At 37.2% G+C, this 12227-nt stretch overlaps 1 protein-coding gene across 5 annotated transcripts in view; it reads right to left on the bottom strand.

Annotated features, from left to right (window-relative positions):
* The window catches only part of RYR2 (ryanodine receptor 2), a 370828-nt gene that overhangs the window by 248719 nt on the left and 109882 nt on the right, over positions 1–12227 (bottom strand). For all 5 annotated transcript variants that reach the window (XM_069852347.1, XM_069852349.1, XM_069852348.1 and 2 more), the window contains exon 3: positions 8931–9035. In XM_069852347.1, the coding sequence (XP_069708448.1) occupies positions 8931–9035 (105 nt within the window). The remainder of the gene's footprint in view (positions 1–8930; positions 9036–12227) is intronic.

The raw sequence follows: 12227 nt of genomic DNA, 5'->3' as shown, positions 1-12227 counted from the left end.
GTTTCCCGAACCACGGAACAAGTTACTGGAAGGAAAAAAAAACAACCAAACAAAAAAAAAAACATTCAGCAACATGGTATCTCACAGAATTTAGTGAACTATCAAATCAATCAGACAAGACTATTTCTGATCTGAAATTAACTATTTGCAATCCCAAGACACCCAGATTATTGTGTTTAAATTCTTGATTACTGTGTAAAAAGCTCTAAAATATTCAGCATTTATTAAGCTATCCAAAACACTGCTTTTAAAAGTATAGGAGAGGGAGGAGAAAAAGTAAATTCAACATTAAGTCAGTTTGCCTCAGATTTTCACTGGGTAAGTTGAATGACAGAATTTCAAAAACCTACCGAATAACATTCTTGGAAAAATAACAAACAATAAAGTCTCTCACCTACATACTTTAGATAGCTCCAGGACTCAGGAAAAATTACCTGCTAAGTATTTAGTTCAGGAATTGTTGACACCAGTTTCAAGCCAAACTGAATAAGGACTTCTCATCTTGCACTCTGTGAGATTACTACAGAAAGAGAATTTCATTCTGTCTTCTAAGCAAAGGTGTCTACCAATGCTGTCTACCTGATATGTTCCTCTGAATAACCAAATCCACCAACAAGTTATTTCTTTAAAATGAAGTCTTTATATTTCACTAGGTATTGTACCTAAAAAGTAGTGACATATGGCTGGGGAGAGAGAATAACAAACTTTACCTGGAATTCCTTGGAACAGACTAAGAATTTGTCAGTTACTGACATTATTCACAATTTGGACAAATGCAGAAGTTATTTTGAAGAAGTAGAGCTATACAGAGTGAACTGTTTATAAGCTAACAAACAAACACCACCTGGAAATCAAATTTTATGGAAAGAGAAAAAAACCCAAATATCCAGTCAACTAAAATGATCTGCTACTAAATGACCTATACATACATAAGGTTACATGAATTTACCACATTAAGTAATTACCAGTGAAAGAACTGGGAAAAAACAGGATTTCCAAATTTGTCCCTTTACTTCTGCTCTGTATGTACCATTACATTCTGTGACTCATCCCAATTTTTTTTTTTTAAATAGAAACATCTTTCAAGAAAAGTAAGTGCTCTGCATATTCATCAACAGACTGCTGGCTACCAAAAGCTGCTTCAGGAGAGGAAGCTGTGGGTACTGCCATAATTATAAGCACATTCTACAGCATCAGCAGTATCTGTACAAACAAGTATTGACTACAAAAATGATACACAGGACTTCATAGCCCAGATGAATTAGGTCTAAAGCAGTTGATGACACTTAATCAAACAGAAGTCAGATTTACTGCTAGCAGCCAGTCTGAGTGTCCTCTTTTCTTTTCAAGTTTCTCTGCTTTGCTCTACCTATTTCCAAGTATGGTGTTTCCATAAAGAGAAGTAAGGCGTAAGCTTTTACTGTCATCACCTAAAAAAAGAAAAAAGTCTTATCTACTTATGCACAAAGGAAATGACAATTATTTGGAGGACTAAAGGGTAACAAACTGTCTAAACAGCAAACAATTGAAAAGTCTGCAGCCTAGGCAGAAAACAGAGTGCTAGGGGAAAATTATGACATCTTCAGAACCTGGTAACTATCATGTTTATCAAAAACTCATCAAGATCAAAGGCATTACAAAAGTAATGAATGAAGGGATAATACCTCCTCTTCCCACTAACCATGTCGATAGGACTCTAAAAGCACAGGTTTCAATTTTAATTTGAAAACTGAAGGACAGACACCTCTTTCTAGAGGTATCTCTAGAGCTCAAGAGGAGTCAAGAAGAGCATACTTCCTTTTTAAAGTGTGTGTGTGTATTTGTGAATATAGATGCATAATTTACAGGCATGCTTTTGAAGGGGAAGGACTCAATCCCGACTGCCTGCAAGAACTCAGCAGGAGCCTTAACTGCAGCTGAGATCCCGCAGACAGTCCAAAACGGAGTCCATTGGCGCAGGACCTGCTGCCCATCCCAAAGACACTAGTCCTACTTTCAGGACTAGTGTCCAGCTTCAGATGGGTTTGCAAAACACTCACAAGTATTGAACAGAAGTCTCCTTCTAGCTCTGAACCTCAATCTCTCTGAGAATGGTAGATGTGCAATCAGACAAAGAGCAGATCTGAGAAACTCCAGCGCATTCATTTAGCATGAAGTCCTCATACTGCATTTGTTATGAGTGCTTGAATGTCTTTACTGAGAAAGAAAATGTGAGATAAGATCCTTTCTCTTTTTATTTTTCTCCTGCCCCTTGCCCCTCTCATGTAAGACCATCCTTCAGGAGTTAATAATCACAGAATCACAGAATAACCAGGTTGGAAGAGACCCACCGGATCACCGAGTCCAACCGTTAATGGCAATGACTGTTTCACATCTTCATTACCAGTGAAGAGGACAGGATAGAGCTTCCAAGCACAGATGATCTCCATGACATACAATAGTAGAAAAGCACAGCTGCTGTGCAAATATTAGGGAAAATGCAGAAAATTGCACATAGAAGCGTTCAGTAGCCAATACAGCAACTCAGGTCAATTCACAGGAAACTAACAAAGGATTTAACCCTACATTTAATTTTGCAAGAAAGTGAACAAATTTCAAGCACATTAAGGCAAATGGGAGCTATTTATATATACATATAGATATATATATATATGCATGTAATGAAGTCCAGGAAAACAAATAGCAAATAAAATACTTAAAGTTTACTCAAGAGTTTTTCAGTCAGTAAGTAAAGAACAAATACAGTGCAACTTCCAGAATAAGCATTTAAAATCATCTCCATATAAATGCTAGAGAGCCCTACACTATCCTGATGTATTCTGTTACACAGTATAGTGTGTCATTCAAAATGAAGAAATTGTAACTACATACACATTCACTTTCTTGCTACAGACAACACACAAAAAGTCCTTACTTATTTCAGTAGTATTTTTTTTTCTAGTAAGCAATCAAAAAGCTGACACTTGCTGTGAAAGGACACAGAAATAACTGAGAGAAATCCATCTAGTTCCATACAGAATAAGTGAGTTTGGGGTATCTGTCCTGCAAGTCATTAAAACACAATTTCGGTAAAAGCAAGTAACAGTTCAAGTGCCGCTGGTTTTACCAGTGATTCATGTAGCATGAAGCCTAGCCATCAGCAGAGGAATTGAACTTTCTACCCACTTTGCAGATAAAATTACAGTGAAAAAAAAAAAACAAAAAAACACCAAACCCCATAGAAGTCTCACACTCTTCTATGTATACTTGGACAAAAAACACCTGGGCACACATCTCCTGTTGGGAGAACAAAGCACAGATCAGCAAAGAGGAGTTCCAGAAGCTGTCACCAGAATAGGTGCCTCTATGCTACATCCTCCCAATGAAATAATTTTTTGCCATGCAGCAATAGTACAACAATAAAAGTGGGATGGTTTGGCACTCACTCATCTTCCAGCAGATCAGAGTGAAAAGAATGCTTTACCACTGTTGACATAAACAATTAAAGCTGCTGTGAAAGCCAGTTTACCAAGAGTTAGCAATTAACAATTCTCTGCATGAGATATAACGTCTCCTACCCACACAAAGACACACACCATACTGCAGGTGAAAGCAAGTCACGCATTGCATATTTATGCGTGCCACATATGTATGTGTATTATGTATCTTATCTACTTATGAGGTTATTGCACGTAACATAGTCTTCAAATTTCAGTGGGCTCATTCACAATAATTATCATTGAGGACATTGCAAAGCAGAAGAGTAGTACATTATTTACATCATCAGACTGCTGGATATATTTCAGAAAACCCAAGCAAAGCAAGTTTAACTAGAAGAATGACAAGCTCTTATTCATTTCAAAGGAAAAGCCAGTTTGTTTTAGCCAATGTAAAAGATAAATGATTTTGTGCTTTTCTTCTTATGGTAAAATGTCCTTTAAACATTAAGCTAATTTAATTTCCTGAACTTACTCACTGTACCCAAAAATATTTTTTATCTCTTTAAAGTAATAAATGCATTAGAATAGAATGAAAAGTCAAACTAGCTACGTGTTATATGCATACAGGTAGTAGCAGTGTTTTAAATCTTCAAATTCTCCCTTTAGAAAGAAATAATTTATATTGAGCATATGAAAAGAATACCTTTGAAATATATTTCAAGTAAGAGTCAGTAGCAATAGCCTTTATGAAGGTTACCTTACACTTCCTTTTAATTTGCATGCCCTCTTGGTAAATTTTTATTTCAATAGCTATGTTTTATGCAACATGTTTTCTTGAGGGTGATTTCAATAAGCTTTGAGACAAAAGTCTAAATAATTTGCTGAGGCAACTGAGGCTAAGAAAATATTTGATGTTTTTCCATGTAAAATATGTCTGGTTATCTTTTCTTTTGCAGCTCTAGAACTGCCACTCAATAGAAAAGCAACTTGGTGGTAAGCTTTGTAGACTCTGGAAAACTCGCCTGTATGTCATCAATAGAGATTTAAAGCAAGTAAGCTTGCTCAAAAGTATACATGCTGGCCCTGATTCTGGCCAAGAAACTAGTAATAACCAGTGTAGTCACCTACTTTGTCTGCTGTATATCATAGTTGAAATGTGTGTGACTAGATCCACCATTGCAAGTTCTTTTATGAATCACCATATTACCTGTCACCAGCAAGACACAACATATTGAAAATTAGAGTTAAGGCAATCCCTGGATATTCAGGCAGGATAATTCAAATAGGACATAGGGAAATAACTTTCCTTGTCATAAAAGGTGAGACTGGTAACTAGATACTATGTACAGGAAATGTTGTTAAACTTTAATGAAAAAGATGTTCAAAACTCAAAACTGAAAAGAAGCCACAAAATTATAAATTCATTCCTCACACTTGAAACTTTGCAACTTCCTTCCCACTTACCTGAGACACCTCTTCTGAGAAAAAACAGCAGTGCAGAATGTACAACAGCACAATAGCAGTTGATGGTAACGTGAAACAGTCAACTTTGCCTTTCTTTTCTCTTATACGGATGTAAAGTCAGGTCCCTTTCCCCTACCCAATATCCATCGTACCTGGAAGAACATACCTATCTACCCCTGTTTCTAATAAGGTTAATATTGTCCAGAAATCTCAGACATTATTGAGTATGAGTAAAAGAATCAGAGTAAAAAGAATTAAAGCAAAATAACAAAATAAATTACAATATATTGTGGTGAACATTCCCAAATTATTCCAGAAAGCTGTGGAGCCGCTATCTCAGGATCATCCAGTTTTCTAAGTCTTAGTGAAAAACAAGGCATAGGACTCCAAATACAGCTCTCAAAAAATTTAAAGACCAGGCTAAGAATAGATGACTTTTCATGGTCTTAAATGCTTTATAAAAACCTAAGGAACTCCACTTTAATATTTCACCTGTTTTTCTAATAATAAAAAGACACACTCAAAATCAAGTTAAAATAACGACAACACAACACCTAGACTGTAGGCTCATCTAGAACAAAGCAGCTATAATTCTGCTTGCCCAGACTCTGGGCAAACATAACGATAATCTTCATTTATATGATTATTTACTATTCTTTTCCCACAGGATTCCTCCCTTATCCCTCCCTTTTTCTGGTTCTTTCCTGTGGATGAACAAACAATAAAAGCAGTGTGTGCATGCAGCACTTCAGTTCTCAGCAAGTACAAAAATTTGCTTATTTAAAATGGAAAGTGTAAATAATGCTGTCTGAGCAAATAAAACTGGCTGTCATTTTTAAACCAAAAGCATACAATCAAGCTATTAATTTCCATGTTTTAATAAATCACCATGGCTAAACACAGTATTTGAAAGAAACACGATAAAACCTCAGAGCCCAAAGTAATTTCTAGTGGCTGGGGTTAAAAGAAACAGTGCACTACACACATACTTTCTTATGAAATTTTACTCATTTTCCACTGTTGCCTTTGATGCTGGCATTTAGCTGATTTAGGATAGAGAAGTAGAAATGCTCAGATAGCTAATATCATGAAGTATGGAAATACTCATTTTGGGATTCTTGCATTAAAAAGGTAAGTTTTTATTGCAGAGGTAATCTTGCACATTTAATACATACTAGTTGAGAATTAAAATTAAATCCCATGAGTACACATAGTTATTCTTTGCCAAGCACAAGGAAAGCTGTTTGCTGTTCTCATTCAAGTCAGTGTGGGATTTTGTTCATATTATTCAACCATTTCAGTGCTGCTGACCTACCTTTTATATAATACGAATTCCTATTACACAAGTATAGCATTCAAGAGATTACCCACCATAAAAAGCAAAGCAGCACAAGGAGAGGACTTTTAAACACAGCATCTTTAATGATCTCTAATGTATTAAAAAGCAGTCAAAGACTGAAAAGACTTTCCTTTGCAGGCTTCTTTCAGTTAGAAAACAGGTCATATTGAATCTGGTTTGTAGTAAGTATCTCTTAAGAAATTTCTATATTTTTTCTGCTAAATGAAAGAAGACACTGTTATTCTAAATAAAAAACTGATACTACTCTAGGAAGATAATAGTTCTTCAGATATATGCACAAAATTACCCCTTATAAAACTTAGAGTAACCTCATCAGTCATTAATGCAAAACTCAAATATTCTAATATTTACTTCAGGCTGCCTATATAAGTACTTACCCTATACTAAAAGACTGTAAACATAAAAGGAAAACTTTATATAAGGTACACAGAAATACCAAATATCAGTTAACTTTTGAGCAATTACATATTTATTCATTATAGTATTATCATTATTTTTGACTTCCAGAGACTTACCAGAAAGAAAAATAATGACACTGATGACAATATGACCTTGATTATCTACAAGATACTATTTTCAAGATTATTCTCTTCTAATAGCAATATATCAGTATGTAAGAAACACAGGCAGACTCGTAATGCTTTTGCACAGAAGACAGACAAGATTTGCAGTAGAAATAGATTTATTATTCAGTGAATACCACCCGTCTAGGTGGGTATAGCTGCAGCTCTATCTTCTGCAAGTGTTGGTATTTGACAGGTGTGGAAAGCATAGCAAAAAGGTAACAACAGCATTTAGAGGTCACATAATGATCACATCTCAGAAGACCCTTAAGTGCAGAGCACTGTACAGCAGTAACAACTGCCATCACTTTCCTTTGGCACAGATACGAACGCCCAGAACTCTGACCATCATGGTTACACAAGGAGAACATCAATAACTGTTTCCAGGAAATACCAGATTACTGCCAAACATGGTTCTTCCAGCTTGGAATGCGTACGTCTCATCATTGTGCCCTACCAAAAGTTGTCTTCTGTTCACATCTAGCACAGAAGCTAGTCCAGAACTAGTGCAAATGTTCTGCCCAACACCTCTGTCTACAAAGCCATCTTTAACCTGCCTTCTTCCCAGCAGAATCTCGAAGTTCACGTTTTCTAACCACTCTGCAGAGAACTTGGTTCTTTACTGCATGTTCTCTGTGTGTGATCTCAGTATTAAGAATAAATAGTCACAGTTGGCTCAAAGACCCAGCTAACGACAGCCCAGCATAAAATCTGCCAATTCATGTTACTATTAAAAAAAAAAAAAAATTCAACATTTGGTATTCAAAAAATGGAATTTTTTTTTCATTTACTTTATTCTGCCCTATAGCACTTCTTCAACATGCATTCCCTTAAACTTTCTTTAGTTTCTGCTCTTGCCCACACCTGGTAGGAATAAATAGTAAAGATACTGTTGCTCTATTTTACATATATGGCTATATACATTTACCGCTGCACAACCTTGGACTAGAACTGTGATTTTTCACATTATGCCTGTATATACCTGTTCTTTTGAATTTGTTTATATTTTTTTTTCTGTGGATTTTCTTGATCTTCGTATTTACAAACTAAGGGAAGAAAAGTCCCTATTTAGAAGCATGGATCTGCTTACTCTGGTACCACTTTTTCTCTCAGATATGTTTTTCATTTTCTTGTTGTTAGGGTTTGTCCTTGGAACAAATTCTCACAGACAACACAGACTTGGGATCATCCACAGGACTGCTCCTGGACTCCATTTCCCAAATACCATTTTCGGTCTCAGTGCCTGGTATTTTATGGGACTGACTGCTCTATGTTAATTTCAAGTTTGCCTTCTCAAGGCATTCCCGGGAACATCAGAGGCACAATTGTCTCCTGCCAGTTTTTCTGAGTGACTTATGGTTAACCCCTACTTCTCCTCTATCTGTATAACTCCTGGGCCTACAGTCATTCTTCATCACTTACAGTTCATAGGATTTGAGCCAAAGCATGGCATTCAAATTAACCCTAGAGGGTGTATATGGAACACTCAACTGCATCATAAGAAATCACGCTAATTACACAATCGACAGCATTAATCACACTACTATGATTTATTTCCAAACTTTCTACTCAATTAACATTATTCCTATATACTTTATCTTCCAGTCTGCAAAGATGTGTTAGTTTATATATTTCTTGTCCAAGGTTCAATAATATTCTATACCCAGCTACAAAGATGAGTTAGGACATTTTGGCTCAGGACACAAAGAATAATTTCATTATTTCCAGAGAAAAATAACACACATCCAAGTCATTTTAAGACTACTTGACAGACTTACTTGATACAGTCAGAAATCCTCAAAAAGCTTAGCTGTTCTGATAAGGTGATAAAGATTTATATTTTACATTATGAAATCTCAAATCAAAATATTCTTGTTAGTTCTATGATGACCTGAAGCACATTGAAATTGTTGGGGATTTACAGCTCTGGCAAGCTTCAGTGAATGAAACAAGTTTGTAGAATTCCTCAAAAGTCAGACCATTCCTACAGCAAAGGAGGAAAATTAAACATAAGGAATTCATGATGCTATAAGCTTGTACCAGTCGGGAAACCTGTGGCACAGTGGGAAAAAAAAAATATTATATTTTGCAAGACGAAAAGAAAGTGAATACTTAATAACTTACCCCTTCTGCCTTTTCTTCTGTGTTAGCCAGCATTTCCTGGAGGGCCCGTACTGACAGAGACTGCTCCAGCACAAAGGTGCAGATGGACAAATCAGGCGGAACATTCTAGGTGAAAGAAAAACATGAGATCACATTAGTGACAGATTTGCTGAATAATACTTTCCAATGCTTCTATTTTCCGTCAATTTCCATGTATCTGAAAGACCTACTACATTCTTGAGGCTATGAAAGCCAGCCACATTCTGGGCTGCTAAGCAGTTAAGGGCTCAGCCAGCAAGTGATATGAAGGAATTCTTCCCCCTCTGCTCAGCATTTGCAAGCTAACACCTGAGGTACTGGGTCCTATTCTCAATAAATTAAAGAAATCAATAAATTGTGTCAAGTTCAGCAGAGGATCACGGTGATTGCTGGGGCTGGTGCACTCACCGTGTGATTTGGGGTGAGCTCGATCAGCCTGGATGACGGAGAGAGAGTAGGATCTTATGGTTCTCTTTACAAATCTAGTGATGATTACTGTGAAAATGGAGGGAGACTGTTCTTGGTGGTGCTCCTTAAAAGGAGTAGAAGTAGCAATACAAGTTGTACAGAAGAAAATTATACTTAGATATTAGGGAGAAAAACTCACCCTGGGAGTGGAAAACATTGTCAAAGGTTGTTAAGCAAAGTGGTGAAAGCTCTGCTTGTATATTAGCATATAGAACATACAATTACAGAACCCTTAACTTAGCACTGCCAAGTTCACCACTAAGTCTTGTTCCTAAGTGCCACATCTACATGCCTTTTAAATACCACCAGAGCTGGTGACTCAACCACTTCTTTAGGCAGCCTGTTCCAATTATTTACCACTTCTTCAGTAACGAAATTTTCCCTGATGTCTACTCTGAACCTTCCCTGGTGCAATTTGGAGCCATTTCTTTTCATCCTATCACTCGTTACTTGGGAGAAGAGACTGATACACGCCTTGCCATAAACTCCTTTCAGGTAGCAATAAGCTCTCCTCTCAGTCTTCTTTTCTCCAGATTAAACAACCCCAGTCCCCTCAGCCGCTCATAAGATTTGTGGATCATACCCTTCACCAGCTTCGTTGTTCTTTGCACATGCTCCAGCAACTCTGTCTTTCTTGTCAGGAGAGGCCAAAACTGAACACAGTATTCAAGATGCAGCCTTACCAGCACAAAGTACAGGTGGACAATCACTTCCCCTGTCCTGCTGGTCATACTACTTCTGACGCAAGCAAGAAGCCATTGGCCTTATTGGCCACCTAAACACATTTCTGGTTAACGTCTTAGGCATTATGCTCTGATTGTGGGGGAAACAAAATTCAGTCTAAAACCTGAACAACCAGACTTTATCTTTACGATGCTCTTCATGTCAAGATGAATTTTCTGTAGCAGAAACATTAGACTGAGTATCAAAGCGAAGCCAATAACTTCTCAGCCTTGCAGGACAATACGTTTCACCATATTCTAAGTGGAATAAAATTAGAAAAAGTCTTACCAAAATAAATATTTAACTTGTCATGATTGAAAAGCAAAAATCATTCAGCTATTGAAAAGCTTATTTTCTAGACTACCATAAAAATACATAATAAAATTGAAACAGTTTTGTAATAGTAATATCTAAGTTTCAAAGTAGCAAAGCAAAATTAGATTTTATGCAGGGATCTTTTCTTCTGTTAATGGAAGAGTATACAACTCCCACACACCTTTTTCTTGCCTCCAGAAATTATTTCATGTTCTTTTGCTTTTCTTTTTCATGTTAGTTGCATATTTTAGTTCAGGAATACTTGTACTGACTGATGGAAATCAGTTTTTTTTACACCGTGAATAGTTTTACTGCTAAAGCTGTAAAACTGCATATTTATTCAAATTGTGTACAGTTTGAACAGGTCTCCTCCAGCCTCAAATATTAAACTGCAGTTAAAAGATAGTTGCAAAACCATTTCATTCCCTCTTTTTCAGAAGTTAATTTACTCAGAATACCTCACACTCCTAATAGCTTATTAAACTACTGTTCGTCACTCCTAACTACAGTAATTCAAGTCTATTTATTAACTAAAAGATCTTTCCTTATCTTAAACCGCTCATATTTCAATAAAACTAAAATAAAATGGTATTTTAAATTAAAGTTTTGACAAGATCAAAAAGATTTAAAGAACATACTCTCTTGTAAAGGATTTTGACTGTATTGATCAGAATTATGCACTAATACTTATTAGAATTGGGCCTTTATTTACTTGTCAGTGTTGTCGTTACCATTTTTCTTTTGTAGTTACTTAGACACTACAACAGTCTTTTTCATATGCTAGTATTGGGCCAACAAACAACTAGTTAGATTCTCTTCAAAACATCCTTGTAATGTAAGTACTGTTTTAAGCCCCTATTTTAAAAGAAGGACTTAAAAGATCACAGGTTGCATAGTGTGGTTTCTGCTCCATCCCACAGCAACTGGGATTTATAAACACCTGCTGCATCCTACAGTAGTTTTATTAGGTTTACCTTTATTATACTTGTTATTGATAATCATCTTAGACATGAAGTTATGGAAAATGATCACATGTTTTGAAAGGCTTCACAAACTTTTTTTTAAAATAGAATCATAGAATAACCAGGTTGGAAGAGACCCACCGGATCATCGAGTCCAACCATTCCTATCAAACACTAAACCATGCCCCTTAGCACCTCGTCCACCCGTGCCTTAAACACCTCCAGGGAAGGTGAATCAACCACTTCCCTGGGCAGTCTCTGCCAGTGCCCAATCACCCTTTCTGTAAAAAATTTTTTCCTAATGTCCAGCCTGAACCTCCCCTGACGGAGCTTGAGGCCACTCCCTCTTGTCCTGTCCCCTGTCACTTGGGAGAAGAGACCAGCACCCTCCTCTCCACAACCTCCTTTCAGGTAGTTGTAGAGAGCAATGAGGTCTCCCCTCAGCCTCCTCTTCTCCAGGCTAAACAACCCCAGCTCTCTCAGCCGCTCCTCATAAGGCCTGTTCTCCAGCCCCTTCACCAGCTTCATTGCTCTTCTCTGGACTCGCTCCAGAGCCTCAACATCCTTCTTGTGGTGAGGGGCCCAGAACTGAACACAGGATTCAAGGAGCGGTCTCACCAGTGCCGAGTACAGAGGGAGAATAACCTCCCTGGACCTGCTGGTCACACCGTTTCTGATCCAAGCCAAGATGCCATTGGCCTTCTTGGCCACCTGGGCACACTGCTGGCTCATGTTCAGTCGCTGTCAACCAACACCCCCAGGTCCCTCTCCTCCAGGCAGCTTTCTAGACAGACTTCTCCTAGTCTGTAGT

The sequence above is a fragment of the Phaenicophaeus curvirostris genome, chromosome 2 (genome assembly GCF_032191515.1).
Source record: "Phaenicophaeus curvirostris isolate KB17595 chromosome 2, BPBGC_Pcur_1.0, whole genome shotgun sequence".
Classification (NCBI taxonomy): Eukaryota; Metazoa; Chordata; class Aves; order Cuculiformes; family Cuculidae; genus Phaenicophaeus; species Phaenicophaeus curvirostris.
This window is presented reverse-complemented; position numbering and strand designations above follow the sequence as displayed.